General features: G+C 47.7%; 2 protein-coding genes across 4 annotated transcripts in view; one reads left to right on the forward strand and one right to left on the reverse strand.

The window, feature by feature from the left end:
• The window catches only part of OTULIN (OTU deubiquitinase with linear linkage specificity), a 54,152-nt gene extending 45,769 nt beyond the window's left edge, over positions 1-8,383 (forward strand). Inside the window, exon 8 of one of the 2 annotated variants that reach the window (XM_033178821.1) lies at positions 6,336-8,383. The gene's annotated coding sequence lies outside the window, so the exon portion shown is untranslated. Of the gene's footprint in view, positions 1-2,945; positions 4,717-6,335 lie in introns of those variants that run through there. The other variant, XM_033178820.1, reaches the window with a different exon arrangement.
• The window catches only part of ANKH (ANKH inorganic pyrophosphate transport regulator), a 161,385-nt gene continuing 136,423 nt past the window's right edge, over positions 1,291-26,252 (reverse strand). For both annotated transcript variants that reach the window (XM_033178818.1, XM_033178817.1), the window contains 4 exons: positions 10,415-10,544; positions 7,175-7,298; positions 6,488-6,587; positions 1,291-4,932 (listed from right to left, as the gene is read on the reverse strand). In XM_033178818.1, the coding sequence (XP_033034709.1) occupies positions 4,819-4,932; positions 6,488-6,587; positions 7,175-7,298; positions 10,415-10,544 (468 nt within the window). In that variant the 3' untranslated portion in view covers positions 1,291-4,818. The remainder of the gene's footprint in view (positions 4,933-6,487; positions 6,588-7,174; positions 7,299-10,414; positions 10,545-26,252) is intronic.

The raw sequence follows: 26,252 nt of genomic DNA on the forward strand, positions 1-26,252 counted from the left end.
CCCACCTTTGATGCTCTTCCCAGCGGAAAGTTGCAAGTTAATAGATTGAATGTCCCCTCGAGAAGAAAATAAAGTCTAAACTTACGGTCTCGTCAATCTGCTTTTTCCCTTTTGAGATCAGATAGTATACTGTGTATTTGTGACTTCTCTGACTTCTGAGTGCAGTTTGGGTTGATTGCACAATGCAATTTCTCTCATTTTGAACATTTGCATGATTTTAGACATTGTGCCTTTAAAAGGGCAGGCAACAGGCCCTTTTACGTTTCTCTTCAGATTTTTCTCTACATCCTGTTTTAAGTGTGGTTAGATCAGTGGATGAGTCACATGATGTTTTTTGCTGCTTCAATGACAGAAATAGAGATTCAAAATAACCACACAGAGGAGTATCCCGAATGGTTACCAAACACGTTGCTCAAAAACATGCTTTCCTACGGTTCCAGCGCTTTATGTGAGAGCCGTCAGAGGGCTGTGTGTGAGGTCGCTGTCTACAGAATGCAGGCAGGAGCTGCTGGCTTTGAACTGGCTGAATATGCAATGCAGACATCTCAACACTCCATGTCTTTCAAAGCCCTTCCTCACACTCCACTGCAATTTTGGCTCCAAAAGAAAGATGGGGAGCAGAACTTAGAAGATTAAGGGACCCCTTTTCCTGGACATGCAATGGTCTGATCGATGAAGACGTCATCCTAAGTTTAGAAGTCAGCTCACCTGCAAAGCTGGTACTAACCGGCACATGCTGTCCTGGGCACTGTTCTGCTGAGAGTTACTGAAGTAGAAAGATTTTTAAATACAAGAAAATATTTCTCAAGGAAATGTAATTACAACACTATAAATACTTGCTATTTTGCAAAACACACACTCTCTCCCACTTCAATTTGAAGGGGAAAAAAACCAGTCAGCTACTGAGTCTGGAAATTGATGTGTTTCTAGAAACCAAGGGTATGGAAAAGTTACTCTCCCCCTGCCCCTTCCCTCCAGAAGATCCCCAAATGGGGAACAAGAGCAGGGAGCTGTTAACATTTCACACTTCTTATTCTGAAGATTTAAGTGAATACATTTTCTGAGAGTTATGATATGTAATGATTATTCCAACCAGGAGAGAGATCCAGAGGGCTGGGAGTGAGCACTCCTGAGCTGGCCCCGCTGCGATGCACCCTGGTGTCTGGAGAACTCAGCCCAGCTCTGTCATTACCCTGGGAGCTCCCAGGCCTCCCCATCTGGGGCCCCCCCACCCCTTGCACCTCCCAAGGTTATTTATTGGGAAGACTGAGGGAGTGAAGTATAAAGTGCTTTTACTATTGTAAAGCAGTTTTATTTGGCCCCCTCTGATACGTCCTAAGCCAATATTAAATGTTTCAGTTTCTTAGGGAATCGGCTATCCAGGATATTTCCAAGCCAAACTACTGGCTAATGCTAAAAATCAAGGCAAAGTGAAAACAAGGAAAGAGTAACTTTGGTACAAGACAAACCTGATGCAGTCAGTCATGGGGGATGACTGGTTTTTACCCAGAAATGCAAACAAGTGGCCTTCCGTGCCCCATTTGAAGAATCTCAGATGGGAGAGTTTCCTGCCAATGTGCAAATCCGTCAATACTCCGTGAGCCATGTGGCCGGCAGGTCCAATCCTACCATGACTTTCCGAGTGCAAGCCTCGTCTAGTTCTTTTTGCTCAATTGTTGAGTGTCTCACTGACGCCCTTTGCCACTGAGATCCCTGTAAGTCACTACAGAACAAACGGCAACTGCACATTTAGGATGACCTCCCTTGTTTCCCTCAAATAGGCCACCAAAGGAGGAGCTCTAGCCTTGGCTTGCTCAGAGAAAATCCTCACTCTCTATTTTCTATGCTTTGAGTTGCCCAAACCTGTTTCTCAGCATCTGAATGAAAAACTACTTCATGGCCTTGTATTTTTAGATTGTATTCGTCCACAAGCAGTCACTCAATTTTGGAGAAAGTCACACATGGTCTTTCCATGGTCTTTGACATGAGAATCTCACAGGTATGGTACCCTTCTAAATGCAGCTGTCAGCTGAACACCCTGCAATGAAAAATAAATATTTTGGGGGAATGTTTCTTTGGTCACAAAAGTCAAAAGGTTGCCCGTAATGACTCTGAACAGTGGGAAGAAGAAAGGTCACTCTCCCTGGTTTGATCTCCTCTCATGTCTAGCTGGATGATGGGACTCGGTTAGAACAAATGCAGGAGAAAATGCCAATTCTCAGTTTTGCCTCAGAAGTTGCTAGGCTGTGACTTAAGCAGGCCAAGTGAAGAAAATGTATGAAGAAGGATCACGTGCTTTAAGGTGAACGGTTTGGACAAGTCCTGCCAAATCAGCTCCGTTGTGGTGGCCTGAGTGTGGCATTGCTTCCTGTGTTCTCAAAAACCCTTTACCAAATATGGCCCACTGATCTTGATCACTGAAGGGATCTCTGGAGTTATATTTCCTCATCTCATAATGAGGAGGCCCTTACTGATCCTTCCTGGATTTAGGGGGAAAGGATTTGCTTTCTTTTTTTTTTTTTTTTTTTGGGACGAAATTTTTGCTCGTCACCAGGCTGGAGTGCAATGGCGCTATCTCGGCTCACTGCAACCTCTGCCTCCCGGGATCAAGCAGTTCTCCTGTCTCTGCCTCCTGAATAGCTGGGATTACAGGCATGTGCCACCGTACCCAGCTAATTTTTATATTTTTAGTAGAGATGGGGTTTTGCCATGTTGGCCAGGCTGGTCTCGAACTCCTGACCTTAAGTGATCCACCCTTCTCGGCCTTCCAAAATGCTGGGATTACAGGCATGAGCCACTGTGCCTGGCCTGCTTTCTCAATTTGGATCTTTAAGCTCCAACCCCAGAATCATGAAAGAGTCACACATGTTAAAAAATACTGGTTTAATTTTCTAGTAATGTCCTTGAAAAAAAGCTGATACATTGAGTTTTTTTTATCTTCTCAGATCTGCCTCTGAAACCACTGCAAAGCAGCTATGCAACTTAAGTTTTCAGTACTCATATATATATATATTAATGGAGGAAAAGCCACTCTGAGGAAGCACACCAAGGACATGTCCCCATGTGGGCACACCCCGTCGGCATTGGGTACCCAGGAATGTGAATGCAACCCTGGCATGCTCACAGCTAACTTCATGCCCTTGCATTCTTTTTCGCTATGAGGAACAATATGATCACACAGCACTGAAAATGGTAGACACAAAGGGCCTACCTTTTTCTTTCTTTCTCATTTTTGCCCTTCCAGCTTACACTTCTATTCCTATTCCAGTGACCCGTTTATTCCCCAGTTACCCATAAGGAAAAATAGTTCTGTCATTTACTAAGCCTTACATTCAAATGCAAATGACGGACTTTATAAAACTGCTGCAGATAAGGTACAATGTTCATTGATACAATACGTTTCAACTGCAGGTATGTTGAGCACACAAGCAATCACCGTATTGTATTAGAGACATTTTATTGAAAATGCGAAAATAGGAAATGTATTATAGCCTAAAATAAATTACATAACATATACAGCATATATTTATATCTTTAAAATATTTTTTTGTTTAGGTTCTTTCAGTCTAGGAATTTTGACTAAATCAACAATTTAGTGAACTGTGTCTATAATTTTTTAAAGGAAAAAACCTGCTTTCCAAAACTTAGAAAAATATACTGCACTGCATGGATTTCGAATGCGTTATTTCAGGGAGGACCACATAGTGACTCTGGTATCATTATAAAATGTCTTGCTTTATCGTATGGTGTGCGAGGGAAGTACCGTAGTACATTCTGAATTACCTGTACCGCAGAGTTGTGACTTAAGGATGGCAGAACCAGGTAATACATCTACTTCAAAAGTTACCCTACAGCAACCTGGCATTAGAATGCTGGATGAGACTTAAAGCTTCAGTTCACTGTAAAAACTAAAATGCAAAGTTAGAACGCTCCATGTGACTCGCTCTAGTGCGACCTTCAGGAAAGGCGAGGGAAAAGCAAGCCTTCAGGAAAAGTCATGCGGCAGGGGCTGGAATCTGGAGATGCGCTTTTGTGACAACTTAAAAAAGTTAGCTCATGTATATACACGGTGGGGGTGAGAACTGACAGCTCGCTCGGATCTAGGAGAACGCAGAGTGATATGCTATCATTCAACCGTGTCAGTTTGCTGCCCCCGGGGCATTTCAAACCTTTCTACGGGAGATTATGTCCGTCTGTCAGCCCGCTGTGGTCACAGGTCTCCCCGTTCCTCAGTGTGAACGGGGACTCTGGGCTGCAGCCTGCCGCCCGCCTCCTGCATGTGTGGAGTAGATGGGTTCGAACTCCCTGGCGGAAGGGAAATTTAAGAGGCCACCGGGGCTCCATCTCTTTGTACAGCCATGTGACCCGGAAGCAAATCAAAGGAAGCCGAGTTTTAACCTGTTGATTCTTAAGAGCGATGAAGAGGGACAGGAGAGTCTGTGGCCTGCTGTGCGGGGTGGCCGAGAGGCGACGGCACAGCTGCAGTCCTTTGGTTCCAAGAGGAGATTGTCCAGGGGAGGAGGACACACCGTCGAGCATGAGGCAGCCGTGTCTTCCGGGTTTTCGTGAGGCAGGGCATGAAGTCCGTTGTTGCGCTTGTTTTTACATAGCAACAGTGAAGACCATTCACCAGGTCCCCCCGTCAGTGTGAGCATACTCAGTATGCTAGAGAATTGACACGAAACCTTTAAATCAAGGCCTCTTTCATCACCAAAACAAAACAAAACAAAAAAGGGAACAAAATACGACGGAAGAGGGAAGAGATGATGCCGAAGTGTCATCCTGACTGTCCCTGCAGTGCCCATGGCGTCCCATGCCTTATTCATTCTCCTCTCTCATTTCCACGATGTCTGTCACCTCCTCTGTTGGAGGCATGTCCGTCATGGCGGAGTCTTCCCCCTCCGTGGCCGACTCGTTCTCCATCTTCTTTTTCTAGACCAAAGAAGACTCATCAGCGTGGGGCTGTGGACGGGGACAATGCACAGCAGAACACGAGCAGGGAGACACCACCAGGATCTTGGGGGACCCCCCCGCTGTAGGCTTAAACCTTCTTACGGTTGGGGTGGCCTCACCTCTTTTGCATCTTAGTTTAGCGTGTTCCTTGCAATTTCGTGTCTGTGCACCTGCCACTGAGCTAGGCAGGCACTTCGGAGGACACTGTGTCCCACCGCCCCGCCCCAGACAGCCCACCCCTGCTGCCCTTTCCAGTGAGGGCTCTGCTCTCCCCGACTCCTCAGTAACCTGCAGACTTCTTTTCCTTCCTCCTCCCTAAAGCCTCAAGCTTGGAATCTCACGTTATCAGAATATTCCACCTTGTACAGCCTCCGTCAGTCATCTCTGGGACAGCTCCAGGCTTGCTGTCATTCTCTCCCACTTACTGCCTGTCCTAATTCCTGGTCACTTCCCTGCCATGTTGTCTGTTCTTACAATAAATGGCCTCTCAGGGATCAGGTTCACAGCCCCAGCCCCACTTCAGCCACTCCTGGGTCACTGCAGAACTTGCCATTATCGACACATTGGGCACCACCAACAGGCCAAGGCAAAGACACTGTCCTCTGTCTGCTAACCCCGCTGGTCCCCCATCCACGGATCCCACCAGCCCTTCACTGTGGCCACCTTCTCGATGTCCTCCCTCCCCTGTCTCCTCAGCTTACATGACATGCTCAGTAATGACCATTTCCCTACCCTGCTTTTCTTCCATCATATTTGCCAGGCAAAGCCCCACCTGTGCTGAGGTTCAGATTTCTACCATCTCAGCCCACACCACTCAGCTGCCATGGCTGGGGAAACCCAACACCAGGGGACAGCCAGTGTCCTGAGATGTGCGTCACGCACTGTGAGCAGGCCCTCTTGAGTGGCCTGGCCGTCACCCTGCTGCCCCGTCCTGTTCACTCTGCCATTCTCCTGACCAACTGCTTCCCCACCCATGTGTCCTCGTTCTTCCACCCTCCAACACCTCCCTTTTCTCAGACGACGATCTGGCTTCCTACTTCACTGAGAAAAACAAAAGCGGTCAGAAAGGCCCTTGCGCAAGCTCTCGGACTGCATCTCTGCTCCGCCCGTGACCGTAGAGGCCGCCCGAGTCCTGGCTTGGGCTGCCTGGTCCTCATGTGCACAGACACATTCGTATCACTGTCCCCTCTCCCATCGGCAGCATCGCCTGTCTGTGGGTCATTCCCCAAAGCAAGCTATAGGCTGAACTTTGCCCCGTCGTCGCTGGCTTTCTGAAATCCATGTCCACACCTCTCTCTCCTTTGGAGCAAAACTCTTCAAAGGGACTGCCTCTACTTGCTGCCTTCAGCTTTTCCCCTTTTCCCTTACCCCACTCCCATTAGGCTTCCAGCCACCCTAAGCCACGAGACTGGGCAAGGTCACCAAGGGTCCTCCACTGATGAGTGCCACCATCAACTCTGGTCAGCGGCTGCTCAGGTTCTCCTGCACCCAGGAGGATGCACCCGGGAGGAGGCTCCCGGCGCAGCTGTCTCACCTGCTTCCGGTAGACATAGCACGCGGCGATGGCGACCATGGTGGATTCTCCCACAAAGCCCGCCAGGAGGGAGCCCACACCCAGGGTTGCACCGTGCACCCTGCAGATGAGAACACAAAGGCGATTTGTCTGTTAAGGCCAAGTCAAGGCACAACCGTCCATGCCAAAACCCAGGAAAGTAAGTGTAGCCTCGAGACGGCTGAGACCAGTGGTGTTCTCCATCTGTTGGCTTCGTAAGGGCCGCAGCTAATAACCTAATGTGTGAGGGGAACTGGGAACTCGGGGTTGGGCTGCCTCCCTCCCGCAGCACATGGATCCTACAGCACACGGACCCCACAGCCCTTCCTACCCTCCCAGGACACTGGGAACTCCTGAGCACGGGGACCATATCCTTATTCTCTTCTGGTTTTCACGTCCAGCATACGCTCGAGCCCGTGCAGGGCCAGCCACACCCCGACAGGAGCTCAGTGGCTATTACTCGTGTCTGGACCTGACCCCAAAAGCCCTTTTCTAGAATGGATCCCAAGAGCCTCCACCTGGTGCCTGGGCAGACACACAAAACATCATTCTGAATTTCCGATTCTAGACAGGCCTGGGGATTTCCCGTGGAAATGTAGATCTTAAACCTCTGGACACAGTATTGAAGGGGCAGAAGGACCCACAGCCCCAAACTCCCTGACGACATACCCCAGGTAGGGCAGGACCACGAGGCTGGCGATGAGGACAATGATCCGCAGCACAGAGCTCGGGGCCAGGACGAAGGTTTTCTTCAGCGTCATCAGCCACCCAGTGAGATGCGCCCTCACTGTGACTGTGGGGAGAAGCAAAGGACTCGTCAGGCGTGCCTGCGTCCCCTCCCCATCCTGCTGCCTCTGGACCAGGGCAGCACGTCCGAGCCAGAGGCTGCCTGGAACCCTGGTCTTGCTGCTGAGCCTCTAGCCACCCCGTCTTCCTGCCAGGGCTCCCCATCCCTGCTCCTGAGCCTAGGCCCGCCTCGGCTCCCCACCTCCTCACAGCCCTTTGGGTCTAAATGGCTGGGGACCGGCCGGCTCCTTGCTCCACTGTGACAGCGTCTTCCAGGCAGCCTAGCTGCTCCTGTCCAGTCCTGTCCCCACACTTGCCCAGCCTCGCCCTCGATCATCCACCTCTAGAAGAGAACACTCAGAGAAAAGTGGCAATACGACGGCACTCTGGTATGATGCTGGGTGAGCAGAAAAGCTGGCACCAGAAGTCATCTTCCCTGCCTGCGGTCAGAGGTATGGAGACCAGAGCAGTGGGGTAGGAGGAGGAAGCTGCACGTCCCCACTTCCCTTTGTTCCTTCCCTGAGCTGGTCCTGACCACTTCCACCGAGGTCACTTCCCTTTCTCCCTCTCCTGATGCTGTGGCCCTCGTTGGTGCACTGCCATTGCACCACAGGCTGCGTGGCCTCCCGTGCCTGCCTCCTCACTGGACCTCTGAGCTGCAGGAGGGCCGTGGGTGGACAGTGGGGAACTGTGGAGAGCACGGGGCTCGCCCTTGTCAGTAGGAAGGCCCTGAGCATCTAGATTCCATCTGAAACTGGAAAGGCTTGAGGAAGCGCAGGGCAGGGCCTGCTCCTTGAAGAGAGGGGCCCGTCACCTCCCTGTGGACAGCACCAGACAAAGGCTCTTGGAGGAGGCAGTGCTCATTCCTGGGATACAAATTCCTTTCCAGGATATGCTGGTTTGGAAGGAAACCTCTGCTGTCTGCTTGGTCTAACAGTATGTCCTGCCTTCCTCTGGGTGGAAGCCTTATATGAATACTAACAAGGCGAATTTTCTTCTCTTAGGCAGGCAGACCCACTGAGGTTTTTGACCAAAGGAGAGAGTCGGTCCCAGGCATATGCTAAACTCATTAGCCCAAATCCAACAGATTGCCAAGAGTGGCAGGGCCTGGCAGCCGTCTGGAAGCCCTTCATCTTAACAGACAAGAAAGTGGAGTCAAATGGAGATGAAAGGTGAATTGCATACCCAGCTATAGCCTGCTCCCAGCTGGGGCGCTCCAGGCCCCTCCTCTGGTCACTACCATAGGCAATTAGCTGCATGTGTCTCAATCTGCGAGTGCAGCTCCTTCTGGATGGTGACACCTTCCAGAGCTTGGTTCACCCTGTGTCTACCCAGCAAGTCCAGATGCCATCCCGGTGCTGTGATCTTCCAGCCACTTCTCCATTTCTGCCACAGCCCAGAAAGTGATGCTGCAAGGCCTTAGAACAAGGGCTGCTCCATCAGCTCTGGCCTACCTGGGCTCCATGGCTCCTTTCTTTTTCTCTTTTTTTTCTTGTTTTTTTGAGACAGAGTTTCACTCTTATTGCATAGGCTGGAGTGCAGTGGCATAATCTCGGCTCACGGCAACCTCCGCCTCCTGGGTTCAAGCGATTCTCCTGCCTCAGCCTCCTCAGTAGCTGGGATTACAGGCATGTGCCACCATGCCTGGCTAATTTTTTGTATTTAGCGGAGATGGGGTTTCACCATGTTGGTCAGGCTGGTCTCTACCTCCCGACCTCAGATGATCCACCTGCCTCGGATTCCCAAAGTGCTGGAATTACAGGTGTGAGCCACTGTGCCCGGCCCATGGCTCCTTTCTTACCATGTGGCTTTGTAGATTCTGGCTTCCCAGTTTAATGACATAAGTGGATCTTTTGGGGAAACTGATATTTGACTAGGTGACACACCTGGTACAGAATTTAAAAGGTACAAAAGGGAATAGAGTACAAAGGTCTTCTTCCCAGTGGTGACTTCCCAGGCCCTTGTCCTGCTTCCCACAGGCAACCACTGTTAGCAGCTTGGTGAGTTACTTACAGAAAAAGAATGTAGCTATGCAAGCACTTAGCGCATCCATATGACAATACAGACATACATGTGCTACATATTTGCTATGGAAATGGTTGCATACTAATCAACCATTCTGCAACCTGCTCTTCTCATTTAATCTAGAACGACCTCATTCTTGTTTGGTATACCTCACACCACTATATCGGCTTAGTGTAATAATTTTCCAACTGGCTTTTGTCTCAGCCATGAGCAGTTTCCTTTCTGACCATCCATCATCTGGCCTCAGGTTGCCCTGGAATCTTCCTTTCTCCAGTAGTCCTTCTCTTTGTATATCCCCAGGCTTTAGCAATAAGCTCACTCTATTTTTCTTTTTTCATTTCACTTTTTAAATTAACATATTGTAAAACTGGCTTTTTGGTGCACGGTTCTGAGAATTTTAATACATGAACACATTTGTGTAACCACCACCACAATCAAGACAGAGGGCAGTTTTATTTTCTCCAAAACTCCACGTGCTATCCTTTCGGGTCTACTTTCTTTTTACTGTTTTTGCAATCACTGCACTTTTAAAAACAAGTTATACAGCCAGGTGCAGTGGCTCATGCCTGTAATCCCAGCACTTTGGGACGCCAAAGAGGAGCACTTGAGGCCAGGAGTTCAAGACCAGCCTGGACAACATGGTGAAACCCCATGTCTACTAAAAATACAAATATTAGCTGGGTGTGGTGGTGGGCGCCTGTAGTCCCAGCTACTTGGGAGGCTGAACAGGAGAAGTGCTTGAACCCGGGAGGCAGAGGTCACAGTGAGCCGAGATTGCGCTACTGCATTCCAGACAGAGACTCTGTCTCAAAAAAAAATATATATATAAATATCTATAAATATATCTATAAATATATATAAACATAAACATAAATATAATCACATATAAATATATAAATAAAAAATATATAAAAACAAGTTATACCTATTGATTCATTTCTTGAACTTTCACCTTACTGGCTAATGTTTGTGCATCTTTCTAAGTCACAATGAAATTTTACATTTGTGTTGGTGACATGATTGCAAACATTTCCAAAGAAAGATTTAATTAGGCGTGAGGATAAACAGGAATGTTTCTTTCATTCTGTTTTTCTTTACCTGGAACTGGGAAGAAGGAGAAGATCCGCAAAGGAACAACACAGAGTTCTGCAAAGGCAAAGTCCACTCCAATGATGTCTATCAAGATTTTCTCGGACACGTTGGGTGTCCAAAACATCACGAAACAGAGCTGGGGGAGAAAGACATCGAACAGGGTTGTGAGGAAAAGGTGGAAGCAAGTGAAATGAGCAGGTCAAGTGTGGCACAACTGGCCCGACTGGGTGGTGGGCATGCTGGTCCCAGATCTGCCACCTGCCTGCTTGGCTGTCTCCTGACCACAGAGGCCCTGGTCCATTAGCCAGGGCTGTAACCAGGGGACTCCCATGGCAGAGCAGATGTGGCTCCTCCAAGAGTGGGTCATTTATTTCTGAATGGGTGAGCAGGCCTGTTCAGAACCAATGTGCTTTGGGGCAGGGCTTAAGGAGACTGCCACACAGCTCGTCCAGTTCCGCATGGACATGTTTATTCATATAATTTTTACAGCTTTAACAAATAAAAAAAAAGACCCGAAAGTTCTTGGATATGTACAGAACCACACAGAATCAGCACACATCATGAAAAGGGAAATGCTAGTGTTTAGAGTAGGGATCAGCCTATGAACCTTTTAAAGTCTAGTTACAAGAATAAGAGATGAGACAGCAACAGAATTGGAACTCTGGAAAGCAGATGGGAGGTGGTAAACTGATGTAACAGATGCAGGAAAAGGGAATCCTGAACCCAGTGGGGAAAGTGGAGCTCTCTCCCCACCTCCCTTCCCCGCAGATCAGAAAGTGAGGCACAGGTCCTTCCGGAGACGGGGTGAAGGCGGGGTCCAGAGCAGGATGGCTGGAAGTCAAGTTAGGAAGCAATCCATCCACAGCTCCCCTTGCACAGCTGGTGACTACATCTCCCCAAATTTGATAGGAAACAGGAGTTTAGTCTCCGGATGAGGTAAAACAGAGGGGTACCTGGCATGGCCCAGGGCAGAGCTACTACAGGTTGAGTAACCCTTATCTGAAATGATTGGGACCAAAAGTGTTCTGGATTCTGAAGTTTTCAGATTTTAGAATATTCGCATTATACTTACAGGTTACGCATCCCTAATCCCCAAATACAAAGTCCAGAATGCTCCAATAAACATTTACGTTGAGAGTCATGTCAGCGCTAAAAAGTTTCAGATTTTGGATTTTCCATTTTTGGATTAGGCATACTTAATCTGTACATGGAAAACAGGGGGATTAAGAGAAGGATGACATTTGCGTGTTTGGGCTTCCTTCCTCTTCTATGCCCCCAGAACATGGGAAACTAGTTGAGGCCTTCCCAGGTAGGAGACCGGAAATGGTCTCTGAGGAATCTGACCAGCCCAAGAGAAAAGACGTCAAGTTCCTGAAAATTAGTCTCCCAATGAAGCAGCCATCAGTGAGGCCCTCACAGGTGAGAAACCTCATCCTGGTGTTCACAGCTTCCAATTAACTCCTAGTCTCTGGATAAGGTAAAATGGGTGGGGTGGGGGGTTACCTGGCATGGTTGAGGGCAGAGTTACTACAGCTAGTAACCAGAGCCCCACTTATCAAAATGAGCAGGCAACCAGGGAAAAGCAGGCTTTGACAAAGGCCTCCAATGTGAGATGAAAACCATGGAAAAACCTGCAACTTAAGAGGAAACAAAGACAATACAGAGAAAGAGAGAGGGAAAAACAGAAAACTTCTCTTCACTGACATCCCCAGAGAGATGGGAGAAGACACTGCACCTACGAAATAACAGAAGGAGAATGTTATAAAAAAGACATTCATGCTGGACGCTGTGGCTCATGGCTGTAATCCGGCAGTTTGGGAGGCCGAGGCGGGTGGATTACCTGAGGTCAGGAGTTCAGGACCAGCCTGGCCAACATGGAGAAACCCCGTTTCTACTAAAAATACAAAATTAACTGGGCATGGTGGCGCATGTCTGTCATCCCAGCTACTTGGGAGGCTGAGGCAGGAGAATCGCTTGAACCCGGGAAGCGGAGGTTGTGGTGAGCTGAGATGGTGCCACTGCACTCTAGCCTGCGCAACAAAAGTGAAACTCCATCTCCCCCACCCCCGGGAAAAACAAAGACATTCACAGAACAAAAAAGATAAAAGCAGAAAGGAAAATTCATGAGTCAACAGTGAGATAAGTTTAGGGAAGCCTACCACAGAGACAGAGCAGAAGGACGAAGGCGTGCAAATGAAGCACAGGAGAAGAGTTAAAGAAACAAAGTCCAACACCCAAATAACAGGATTTCCAGAAAGAGGTGACAGCGAACGTCTGAGACTGAAAGACACCAGTTTCAGAACTGAAAGGGCCCATCGCGGGAGGTGCTGCAGTGCAGGGGAAAAGCCCCACCAGGGCATGTCACCAAACACTACTACTGCGGACACAGCTTCCTATGGGCTTCCGGCCTCAGGCTTCTCAGGAGCACTGAAAGCTAGAAGACAAGGAGCAGTAAGTTTCGAAGGAAGATGATTTCTACCCTAGAACTCTAGACCAAAGTATCACTCAAGTGTGCTTAAAAGAAAAATATTTTCGATATTCAAGGCCTCAGAAGTTTTACCTCCCAGCACACTTTTTCAAGAAGCTATTGGTGAGGGTTGCTCTGCCAAGGCAAGCGAGTCATGGAGTGGAAAAGAGCAAGGCGTGGGTGAAGCACAAGACAAAAGCCAGGGAAATCTCCGGGGCGGAGGTGAAGGCTGCGGGGGGCCCACAGGTCAGTTGATCTTTCCTGGAGCAGGAAGAAAAAGGCTACGAGAGATGCTAACTACCTAGTGTGCTTGAAAAGAGATTTACACCACGAAGGGAAAATGTGGGAATAACTTAGTGAGAAGTACCCAGAAGGCTAAGAAAAATGATAATTGAGACAATTATTAAGTCCAGGAAAAACCAATGCTGTTTGAGAAAGGAAGGGAATCAGGGCTCAGTGTCAGAGTTTATCATAGTCACAATCCATCAAGAGTTGGGGGTGCCTCTGGGAGCAGGAAAGGGACAGGGTGGAAGTGAGCAGCGCTGAAGAGGTGGGCTGGGGACATGCTACTGCGAGTTACAATCCTTACAGAGCTGACTTGGAAAACTTGGTGCTAATTTTAAAAACCTGAATTTTAAAATCCAACAACATCACTTTGGAAGATTCTGTTAAAAACTTGCCAGTTTCATCAAATATTTATCTCCTTTACTTAAAATGCAAGTGATTCTTCTCTAAAATAAAACTGAATACATTCTAAAATGAATTACAACAGTGTAAGAACAGAACACTGAAATTTCAGAATATAACATTCTTTCAGGCTCTGAGTACATTAAGTTTCATGGAATTAGCCACACTTTATTTACTATATCATGTTGAAATATTAAAAAAATACGCTGGAGATCTATTATAAATATATTTCACTTTATAAGTGCAATAGAGCCATTCTCCTATGTATTTTCTGCATCTGGCAAAGTATATTCCACTGTTTTCAAAAATGGCAGAGGTACTATCTCATTTAATCCTACTGCTTGATGACAGTACTCACACCCCATCTTTGACATGAAGGAAAAAATACTTCCTTAGATCTAGCAACTTGGAGCTCAGGGACTTTATTGCCTAAATGCCCTGGATAAGTGGCCCTGTCATCTTTTCCTGTACGGCTGAGACATCACACACAGTCATAGCCCTGGTATGATGGCAACGTCACATTACAATTCTAAACAACACTGAGCATGGAGTTGGAACACTATTTCCCTGTCCATGTCCTACCCCTACAAATACACGGATCATCCCCGCTTCCAGCTTTGCTTTATATTGGGCCCCCAATATATCCCATAGCAGTAAAACTGTAAAGAATTGAGCTAAGGGTTGACTGCCTTACAGGCTGGGCTGGCTCTGTGCCTTAGAAGCTACAGAAAGTGAGCCATTCTGTGTGTATCTAAGGGTTAGAGAGACCTAGGCCACATACTGCTAAAAACCTGAAGCTTCCACGGGAACCATGAGCATGCTTTATTTATTTGGCAGCCAGCAATGATCTGAATGTGAGATAATGCCTCACACAAATGTTGCAATTCTCTAGGCTTTGCAAAATCCTTGTAAAGTGGCTCTTCAGTTATAAGAACCAAGGAAAAAGGAGGGTGTAACTGCACGTCAGAGAGAAAGACGGCAGGAATGGGCCACTGTGGCCCTGCTCTGGGATCCCCAGTCAGGTCATGTTTACCCAGAGGCATTTTCCCATCTTGTAGAAGATCAGTTAACCTTTGCAGCAGGGGGGTCTAGTTTGAGGACACAACGATAGTGAGTGTGCCCACATCACCTGACACATTGACATCAGTATCAGCCAAGCTGTGTAGGTGACCACAGTTCTGGTACCTTGAACACAACCATGGAGTTAGGTAAGGTTTGATGGATTTCCAGTAGGAGCTTCCTGAGATGGTGGCTCAATATTCCATTTCTAAAATTCCACAGTATGATCCAACTTGGCACCACTCAGTCACTCTGTTCTTTATCTGGCTCTGTCTCTGCTGAGCACACCCTACACGCCCCTTATCAAGGCCATGTGCCAACAGAGGTGCATCTTCAGTTTCAACCACACACACCTACAGCCCAGACTGGGTCTTCACGGGGTATCGGAACTGGAAGCAGTTAGTCTGATCCGGGGTTTGAACAATCACAGATAACTAAAGGAAAGGAATGCCACATTTATCAATGTCTCCTTTTTCTTTCTCCCTGAAGCTCTTGCTATGCTTCCAGTAGGAAAATGCCACTTCACTTTTCAGCAAGCTTTTCAATGAGTGGTTATTTCTTGCATATATAACTTAGGTATACATATAACTTAGAAAGGAATACATTTAACTTAGAAGTGGATATGGTGGGCCAGGTGCATTGGCTTACACCTGTAATCCCAGCACTTTGGGAGGCCAAGGCAGGCGGATCACAAGGTCAGGAGATCGAGACCATCCTGGCAAACACGGTGAAACCCCATCTTTACGAAAAATACAAAACATTAGCCGGGCATGGTAGCAGGCACCTATAGTCCCAGCTACTCGGGAGGCTGAGGCGGGAGAATGGCGTGAACCTGGGAGGCGGAGCTTGCAGTGAGCCGAGATCGCGCCACTGCACCCCAGCCTGGGCGACAGAGCGAGACTCCATCTCAAAAAAAAAAAAAAAAAAAAGTGGGTATGGTGTTTATTAAAAGCTGTAATACCTATCTGCAGGTGAGCTTTCCCGAAGCAAAGTACTGAGCCCTAGCGTAATAATCAGATTACATTTAACCAGTTCATTTGAAAAAACAGGAAACTTTACAAGTTCCCTTGACAAAGAGTATTTCAGGAACAGTGTCATTTTAATGAGTTCACCCAGAGTAGTCTCAACGTAGAACATGCCTCCCAGTTGACTATGACGTGCTGTGTTCCTCAAATATTTGCAGAGCCTAATGACGTGGACTTTTCCAAACCAGAACACAACCCTAATAATCTCCCATCAATGAACAAGAGTCATTCCTCTGAGCAGCTGCAGAGGTGGGGGTTTTCTGCTGTCGAGTTTACTGTCAACATTCTCTCATCAGGACGCAGCCTTCAAAATAGAATAGTCCACCCAGTGCCCAGATCTCGGTTTTTCTATTTATTCTTCAATAAAAGGAACCAGGACTCCTTGGACAAATGACTCATTCTAGGAGCAAGGCAGAGAAAATGCAAGATGATTCGCTCGGAGCATCTGTGGTGTGAGAAGGAAGGACGTGCCCCAAAATAAAACGGGAACACGGCAAAGGGACACAGAAGCCAGGCAGAAGGAGCTTCCGAATGGCCAAAGCAAAAACACTTTGGGCAACAAAATAAGTACCGTAGTATTGAATTATATCCCCAAGCAGCAAATAAATATCCATGAGTCCACAGGGATAGAAATTAAAAAATGGCAAAGAAGGGACAAATGTCCTGCACAGAACCCTAAATAATTCATTAGCTGCTCCCCTCTACGGTGGGTGGGAGCAGACCTTCCCGCTCCTTCGGAGGAACTTCCTTCTGAAGAGCGCAATGGGGAGACGGGAAATGCGTCCTGGCAGCAGAGGAACGCGGCACACATGAACCCAGCCATTCAATCAAGGTCAACATCCACAGCGGTAAGTCGGGTTGACAGTCTGTGCCCTTGATAAGATGTGAGGACAGTGGCACTTTGTCTCTGTGGTCTTCCTTCCCAAATCCCTAAGCCCAGTCTTAACCACGAGACAAACCCCAGACAAACGCACATTGAGGGGTCCTCTACCAAATACCCGACCAGAACTCCTCAAAACTGTTGAGGCCTTAAAAACAAGGGAAGTCTAAGAAACTGTCAGAGACCAGAGGAGGCTATGGAGGCATGATGACTAGACATAATGTGGTGTCTTGGATGAGATCCTGGAACAGAAAGAGCTCATGAGAAAACAAACCAGTGAAATCCTAATGAATCATGGAGTTTGGTTCACAGTCGCGCACCAGGGCTGGCTCCTTGGCTGTGACATGCGTGCTGCAGTGAAGTAATGTGAGTAAGGGTGAGGGGTCTATGGCAACTCTGCGCCATCTCCACAATGTTTCTATAAATCAGAAGTTATTCTTAAAAAAAAAAAAAAAGGTTAATTAAAAAAAGAAGGGCTGGGCATGGTGGCTGATGCCTATAATGCCAGCACTTTGGGACGTCAAGGTGGGAGGATTGCTTGAGGCCAGGAGTTCGAGACCAGTCGGGGCAACACAAGACCCCATCTCTACAAAAAAAATTTAGCCCTGTGTGGTGGTGCATGCCTTTAATCCCAGATACTTGGGAGGCTAAGGCAGGAGGGTTGCTTGAGCCCAGGAAGTTGCAGGCTGCAGTGAGCCAAGATCGCGCCACTGTACTCCAGCCTGAGTGACAAGATTCCGTCTCCAAAAATTAAAGGAGAAAAAAGGAAGAAGGAAGAAGAAGGAGGAGGAGGAGGGAGAAAAAAAAGGAAGAAGAAGAAAGAAGAAGAAGGAGGAGGAGGAAGAGGAGGAGGAGGAGGAAAAAAATGGAATGACATGGAATTCCATCAGGACACACTCTCAGATTCCCAATTTAGAAGGAAAAACAATGTCATTTTACCAGGGTGAATTGCCGAAAGCAGGCAATGTGTGAAAGTAGCCAGTGACTCCCATTTCTGGGGATCGGCGCTTAAGGGGTGCATACCTGTAGCAACTGCCAGAAGGAATGGGCTCTTGGGATTGACTGACCTGTCCTTAGAAGGGTGAAAAGCCACATGTTTCTGAGACAGCATGTGAGGGAATGAGGGAGAGAGGGACGCTTCCACGTCCGCATCTTGCTCAGTGAGAGAAAGTAGGGAACCTCATAGGAGGGTTAATGATTATTGCCATCACAGGCAGTGGGGACACGGGGAGGACTTTTTACTTAAGGTCAGGCTAGAAAAATTCTAGTTGGCTAACGTAGGGGTAGCAAACCACAACTTACATTTACAACAGATGAAAGTAAATGACATCTATTACTGAGAGAAACAGAGCTTGGTTTTCTAGCTAAGGAGCTTGGAAGAGCATATTACAAAGTGTTTATGTAGAATTTGATACCTTCCATCTGGCTTGTTGATAATCATAATAATTATTATAAATCTATCTTGAATATTTAGAGTTGATGCAATCATCAACTGTTACAGCATATTCATGGTAAAAAAAAAATCAACATTTTTCACATGGATTTTATAATCAGCTTTTTGAAGAATATGAAAATTAAATCATCCCTGCTATCATCTAGGTTTAATGAAATTGCCAAATGCACACACTGCAGGAAAGCAAACTGTCTTTCAGGTATCTAAGATGACTTAACTAATTCCTAGTAATGCCGCGTTGGTGGAAAGAAATGACATACCTCAAACAGCAGGGGGCGCCATGCACCAAGCCCGCAGAGGGTTGTCCAACTCCTATTCCTTTTCTCTGCAGCTTTAATCCTTTCCTGGTTTTTCTCACAGGATCTGAAGACTATTGAGAAAGTTCCACACTCCAGCTTCTGTTTAGCCTTTCCTTCTCCTTGACTATTAATAGTCAACTTGGAATTTGGGGCTGGGGGAAGGGGACATGGGGAGTGACTGTTTAATGGGTGTAGAGTTTCAGTTTTGCAACCCAGTTATGGACAGATGGTGATGACAAGCAGCAAGGTGAATGGACTTCACTGGCCCTTTAAAAATGGTGAGGTTGGTAAATTGTATGTGTATTTTTCTACAATTAAAAAAAAATTAAAAACATTTGGAACCTGCTTATAACAGCACACTCCGTTCATTTGCTCGTTGTTTAAATGACACGTGTGCATCTGCCCTGGTGTCTTCTTATGAGGGCTTAGGTAGAGTTTTAGGGACTAGCCTTTATTGTCTTCATCTCACCTAAATTCCCCCAAAATAAACCAATCAACCCCTCAAATCTGCTATATGTGCTGACATAAAGAGCAAATGCTGGATTCCTGAAGCTTCCAGACAGAAGTGCGGAGGGAAGGCAGAGGGGAAGGAACTCATTCTCACCCGTCACTCACTATGTGCCAACAGCGCTCCACATGTGATTCCATTTCATCTTCATACACTCCCCAGATAGATGCCTTATTGGTTGAGGAGGACACAGGGCCTACAGGGACTGCGTGACTTGCCCCAGGTCACTGGCTGGTAAAGAGGCAGGGGCAAGAGTTCAATCCAGGCCTTGGGGCCGCAGAAGCCCTGCTTTCTCCGTTTCCGAGATGCCCTAGGCTGTTGAACCGTTCAGGCCCAAGGGTACTGTGAGGGGCATCAAATGGGAAAGTGTTGAATTCCATTAATTCACCTTTGGTTCTTTTTTCATCCCCCATGCACAAGAGAGTCATTTTCTTCCAGTGGAGCCGGGAACAATGGGGCGGCAGTCTCCACCTCATGTTGTGGGGGTTGGGTGGCCCAGCATTAACAAAGCCTCAAACAGGCCGTCTTTGTTCCAGACAAAGGGTCAGCATGGTACCACCGCTGGAATATGGCCTGTAGGATCCGCCCAAGGGGGTTGAGTGACAGCTCTGGCTTGAGGGAAGGTTGCCACAGGAAGGTGAGACAGGGTCATTCTCATGAACGGAATTTCTAACTTGGAACACAGGGCCAGCCGGACAAAGTCCTGTTGGATGGCGAGTTTTACTACAGGCTCAGATTCTGTTGCCTTCTAGCACATGACAGGGGGACTCAGAACTAACACCCTTTACTGAGATGCAGCTGCAAATAATGGTGTGCAACCAAGAAGATGGAATCCTTGGGGTGCTAGCCCAAGCAGTGGCAAGACAGGAGCAGGACAAGCTCACCAGGGCACAGAAGGCCTCTCCATTACACATGGACAGTAGGTAAAAATGGGAGTGGAGGAGCCCATCTTGACCTGCAAGGTGCAAAATTGGCCCCGAAATGATGAAAAAAAAAAGTCTTTTTTTTTTTTTTTTGAGGTAGTCTCGCTCTGTCAGCCAGGCTGGAGTGCAGTGGCACGATCTTGGCTCACTGCAACCTCTGCCTTCCGGGCTCAAGCAATTCTCCTACCTCAGCCTCCTGAGTAGCTGGGATTACAGGCACATGCCACCATGCCCGGCTAATTTTGTATTTTTAGTAGAGACGGGGTTTCTCCATGTTGGTCAGGCTGGTCTCGAACTCCCGACCTCAGGTGATTCACCTGCCTCGGCCTCCCAAACTGCTGGGATTACAGGTGTGTGCCACTGCGCCTGACCAAAAAAAAAGGTATTCTAGTTGAGGAAATTGAGGATGCGAGAGGCAGTGCCATACCCAAACCTCTGACTTCTAGGAGGCGGTTCCTTTCCCTGTGCCTCCACCTCTATCTGCCAGCTGCACCTTCCAAGAAGAGGTGTCCAGAGCCTGGGTTCCACTGGGATGGAGGACACTGTAAATACTGAACCTGTCTGTGACCTGCCACCTTGCAGTGGTGGGGCAGGCTCTGGTGGGGAGAAAAGGGGCGGAGCCAGAATTCTGGTTTCTAGCTTTGGGAATGGCGCTTCCCAGCAAGCACAGAGAGGTGTTAGCTCAGTGTGTCCAAGACAAAGACCCGGACAGAGTGGATTCTTTAGGCTGCTTCCTTTTCTGATGCCACCGCTCTTTGTTTTCTTTCCCTCCCGAGTTGCTTTCTCTGCGGCCTGAAGTTCTGAAGCTTTAGGACGAAGATGTTTTAAACACTAAACACCTTTATCCTCAGTTCCATGGGGGCGCCTGCTCTGGGATGGCACCTACTTCCCTCCGACAGGCGGTGGAGCCCAACAGAAGCAGCCCGCTGTGCTGTGATCCATGCTGGGATTCTACAGAAACAGCACGCAAGGAGGGGATCTGACCATGCTGGGTTCTACAGAAACAGCAGCAAGGAGGGGAACTGACCAGGCCACTAAGCCCCTCTCCTCTCTGGCAGCCTCCAACCTAATCCCTTCTCCCTGACAAAGTTTCTCCCCGGAAGCTAGAGCAGGGGGGCTCACAGCCTTGCCGGCGGGGACAATCCTGGGCTGCTGACAAAGAGAGTGGCCATGGCTTTTTCGCATTCACAGGAATCAGGGAATTTTTTTTTTTAAAGAAATTAAGGAAAACAGATTTCAAAACTTATGGAAAAGAGACAAATATGATCGAATAGCACCAAAGATTCTAAAAGAGGTTGACAAACTCTCAGAAGACAAATTCTCTCCCAACAACCAGAAAACAGGCCCCGAGGAGGAAAACAGAAGGCATCTGAAGTCCTCGTGGTCCCTAGGTGTGGAAGAGGGTACTGGGGACAGCAAAACATGCATCCATGCCTGCAGCTACCCTCTTGCAGGTCTTCCTCACCCAGGTCCTAGGACGCCTCATGCAGAGTCTACCTTCAAGGGCTTGCAGCCTTGAGGATGGCGCCGACGTGTATGTAGATGTGCCCAGTGTACTTGCCAGCAAGAAGCGGGTGCCAGGAGTGCAGGAGAAGGGGTGCCTGTCTGTGCCAGGGAAAGGTTGATAAGGAAGCACCTGCCTGCCAAGAAGCCCGACGGGGCACTCAATGCCAAGGCAGCAGCCACCGAGGCAAAACACAGAGCAAGGGGACACCGCTGCATGGGAAGCTGGAGAGGTGGCCCAACACGGGTGAGAAAAGCGGGCAGCCTGGTGCACACAGGTGTCATGTCTATGGCAGGGTCTATGGTGGTACCACATGATGTATCCATAAGAACATAAGAACCCCCATAAGAACAAGGTCGGGAGGTGAAAGCCCGAGTGCTCAGATCAAGAAAAACAGCTGTAAAAAAATGTGCCACGAGAAGGAAGGGAAAAGGGAAAGAGCTGCCAGGGGCCGGGCGTACCTTCCAAACCCCCGCTCTCTGTCTGCCTTCTCCAACAAGGATGGTCACCTCTAAACTAGCCAGGGAGCACAAACCCAGCCAAGTGGGATCTGAAGACTGACAGTGACAAGAGGGAGCAAAGCATTCTGTTGATAACGGTAAAAGCGTGCAAGGTTCCCAGCATGAACTCATCTGTGGTGGAAAGAAAGCTTAGAGAATCAGGGAGAGGCCGGGAGCCTCGAGGCTGGAAATCCTAAGTATGGATTCTAGAAGGGCCCAGTCCTGGACTGGAGCTTATGGGTCTCGTGTTTATCCTGAGAACAGTGCCAGGCGGCTAATTTAAAAAGCGGATATAGCCTTAGGCTGCGTTAGTGAGGGTGATGGGCTGACGTGTCCTGCTCCACTGCCTAGGCGTTCGATGACTCGGCGATGCATACGGCCACACCTGTGTGGGACAGGGCAATGTGGGGAGAGACGAGACACACAGGAGGCCCAGGGAGCTGTGAGTGTCATGCGAACAAGGGTCGTGAGGGGTCCCTAGGAAGCATCACGTGTGCCCCACAGGACCCAGGTTTCTGCGGACACACAGGTGTTCTTTCTCATCTGAGGACTTCCAAATGTGAACACGCTTCCTAGGCCCCGGTGCAACTTAACATTGGTCCTTATTGGCATTTTCTACTAGGTGGTTGTGTCCGTGGTTCTGTCAGATGTCTAGTCAGAGGACTCAATCTATTCATTCCCCTTTTTGTGCTCACTACAGCTTGATGGAGAACTGGCATCTCTGTGTTAGCAAGAAGATGGGGCTCGGGTAGCGCCATCTGTGCCTGGGGTTGGGAGGCTGTAAACAGCAGGGGGTGATGGCTCAACCAAGGCGCTTCCGCAGGGAGGACAGTGGTGCATACAGGGGTCATGACTGTGGCAGGGTCTGTCTATTGAAAGTGTGTGTAAATCTAACAATCAGGAGACTGACTTTTAAAAAAAAATCCCTCCCAACAAAACCCACAAAAATGTGAAGAATATAAACTTTATATTTATCTATAAGATATAGATATAATTCATAAAATTATTCCTTGGCATAAAATATACCCCTAGTCACTTAGGTACCTGTGCAGCCCTCTTTCCCTGTGTTAGGGACCACCGAGTGCCCTGGTGGTGGAGCTGGTGGCTGAGGACAGCTGGCATTCTTTGCTTATAGCACATGCTAGGTATCTCACTAAGCTTTTACTCCTTTTAAAATCTTAAAAGGTGAGCAATTCTTATTATCTCTGTGTGGCATCTGGGGAAACTGAAACTTGCAGTTTTGAGCGACTTTCCTGAAGCCACTCAGCTAGTGAGTGGTGGAGCTTGGATTTGAACGCAAGCCCTGTGGCTCCAGGGCTCACGCCTATAAGCACCAAGCTATGTGGCCAATTCCAGCTTGATCTAAATCCCTCTGCCTCCATCCCTCTTCCCTCTTTAAGTCAACAGACACAGACAGGGCAGTCAGCTGTCATGAGAGCCACAGGCATGACAGGCAGCCCCCCATCTGAACTCATCTCCAGTTTCAAAGGTGGAAACTTGAAAGAGATCAGTGGTGTCAGCTCCAGTGCGTGTACCCTGGCCCTCTGGAAACTTCTTTTTTGGCAATCATCGGTTCATTCTTCAAGCCACATCAGTTAAGAGCCATCTCCAGGGAGAACTACAGGCCATTGAAAACTGTCTGGTGCCTGATTCATAGTGAGCGGGTTTCAAGGCACTGTTGTTTGCCATATGTGCTGTTTCTCGGCAGCGCTTTGGGGTTCTTTTAGCCTTGCACTGGGCTCAGCAGATACAAAAAGACCCTAGAATAATTTCATGGCACCATTCAAACCCGTTTACCTTACTGTGCCTGAGCAAGTGGGACATCTGACCCAGAGATGGGGATACAGTAGCGAGCCTTTAAGAGAAAATGAAGACCCTTTTGAGAAAAGACCACAGACTAGCTAAAAGCAGCACCTAACGCGTGCTGCCCAGAGGTGCAGGAGACACCCAGGCCTGGGAGAGGGAAGCCAGTGAAGTCTCTCCTGTGATCAGAGCATTTTTTTGATTGTTTTCTTTTGTTCCTGTGTCAAATGACAGGTTACTTCATTAAACTTACACAACGGCCACTTAGCATGCTAATCAGCTGTTTTAGATCCTCACTGTGCTCATTTCACACACTGCTTCATGTAATTACCTCTATTTGGTAATTTTTGAGGTATTTTGAGATCATTTACATGGGCTTTGCTGGGCTCCCTGCCTGCTGCACCCAAGGGAATGGCAGGCCATCGGGTGTTTCAGGCCGTGGAGAAGGTGCTCGTGTGCGGAGCCCGGGGTGCCTCAGAGCCTCCGAGCTGGTGCTGGGCTTGGAAAGCCAAGAGGCCAGGGGCACCACATCCTTGCTTTCTCCACGTTGATGGTGCATGCATGTCGGGAGGGTCTGGACTAAGCACCCGGTCAAACTGATGTCTGGTTTCTGTACACTGTCTTTAAGCTGAGACTAAGAAAACCAATTTTTAAAAAACCTGTAGGGAATCATAAGGTATTAATCATGGAAATCGATCAATGAAGCCCTACTGAGTGACTTCACCATTAGTGTGGGATGGCAGTTTGTGACTGACCTCTCCCTATTGCTAGATATGAGTTCTAAACTGCTCTTCAAAGAATCAGTATGTCAGTATGTTCAATTCTTTGCCTTCTACTTTTAAACTTAAATTCCTTGTAAAGCAACCTTTTCTGATTACCTGCTCCACCCTGACTCATTCCCATTTCCTGCTCTGCCATAACCATTTTTTCCAGCAAACCACTCACCCGCGTCACTCTCTCTAAATTAGCCAATTGGAATTAGTTTAGCCTGTGCGGTCTAACCCTAGCCAATAGGGGAACCACAGAGCAGCAGGGGCCATGTGCGTCAGGGATAAGAACCCCTTCCCCTCCCTTGTCCAAGTGTGCTGCTCACCACTGCTCCACCTGTAAGGGCGCACCCTTCTATAGAAGTACATTGCCTTGCTGAGAATTAAAAAGAAAATTTTATATTCGAGTGCTATTTCTTCTTCGGCACTGAAACTTTATTTATAACACTGTGATAGCTCTGCTTCCACAGCAGTGAAAACTGAAAGAGCCGGGCTGGGCACCTGCCTCTTTGAGGTGGGACTTGGGTCAGGCGGCACTCAGCAGGTGCAGGGATCCATGGGGCCCAGGCTTTTCTTCCTTAAGGGATTGGAGGGGCTGGTAAGCAGTGAGCGTCTGCAGGCCCAGCGTATAAACAAGGTGTCTTCCCTGTTGCTTTCAAACTCATGCAGGTGGTGGGCCCCACGTGGGTTCTTGGCAGAACACGGGTGTGTATTGATACGTTAAAATGAAAAATGAGTAATTTTTATAATTTTGTGCCAAATTAGATTATCCTTTATAAGGTTCAAGTGGTAAATAGTAGAAGAGATCAAGAGTTTGAGGCAATCTGGTGGGGGGGATAAATACAAATGAATAAAATTCTAGCAACTTATTTTGTTTCCTGAAAATTGGAAAAATATTTCAGTGTTTGAATGTTCGTAGTGGCACAGGTTAGTCCTGGGCTCTGCAAAGACCTCGTTGAGGGGCACTGCATTATTCGATGAATAAAAAGCAGAATAAAAATAAGAAGCAAAGTAACTTAAATCTAGTCCTGGTACTTCTATCAGATGTTACAATGTCAATGCCCCTGTCCGCAAAGAAACCTTTGGCACAAATATCACTAAGCACGTAAGTGCTGGCACAGGTTACCTGTATCAAAACAGCGCATGTTCCCTATAAATATGTACACCTACTAGGTACCCACACAAAAAAAACTAAACTAAAAAAATGCAGACACAGGGCCACACTGCAGAAAGTATTATATTTCTAAGCAAATTCTCTACTCACATGGAGAATCTGGAAATAAAATAATAGAGATGTCTCAAGAAACTAAAAGGAGATAGACTCTAGCAAAAAACAAAAACAAGTGAGTTGAATTGTCAGAAGTCCGGTTCATCAATCCATGTGGCCTTAAGTGACAAGAAGATTCCTTGCTTTCAGAAATCATAGTTGTTAGCTTGCCAGGCACCCAAAACAAAATAACACAAACTGGGTGACTGAGCAACAGAAAATTACTGTCCCACAGTTCTGGAGACCGAAATCAAGGTGTGAGCAGAGCCACGGGTCCTCTGAAGGTGCTAGGGAAGGGTCTGTTCCAGGTCTTTCCTGGCTTCTGGTAGCTCTTGGGCTGAGGCAGCAAAATGCCAACCTACACATGGCGCTTCCCCTGTGTGCATGTCTGTATTCAAATTTCTTCCTCTAAAAAGGCACCAGTCATATGGGATTATGGGCCCACCCTACTCACCTACCAGAACCTCATCTTAACCCTATTTCCAAGTAAGGTCACATTCTGAGGTACTAGGGGTTAGGACTTTAACATAAGAATGTTTGGCGAATCCTATTCAACCCATAACAATAAAGATAGAAGGTTCCGGGTTGAATGCAGGTTCACAGTCTCCCTTTAACTGCCCACTGACTGCAAAAAGCAAGGCTCAGAAACATCCAGAGTAAAAACCTATTTTAACTTTTTTTTTTTTTTTTTTTTTTTTTTTT

The sequence above is a fragment of the Trachypithecus francoisi genome, unplaced genomic scaffold (genome assembly GCF_009764315.1).
Source record: "Trachypithecus francoisi isolate TF-2019V2 unplaced genomic scaffold, Tfra_2.0 Lachesis_group2, whole genome shotgun sequence".
Classification (NCBI taxonomy): domain Eukaryota; kingdom Metazoa; phylum Chordata; class Mammalia; order Primates; family Cercopithecidae; genus Trachypithecus; species Trachypithecus francoisi.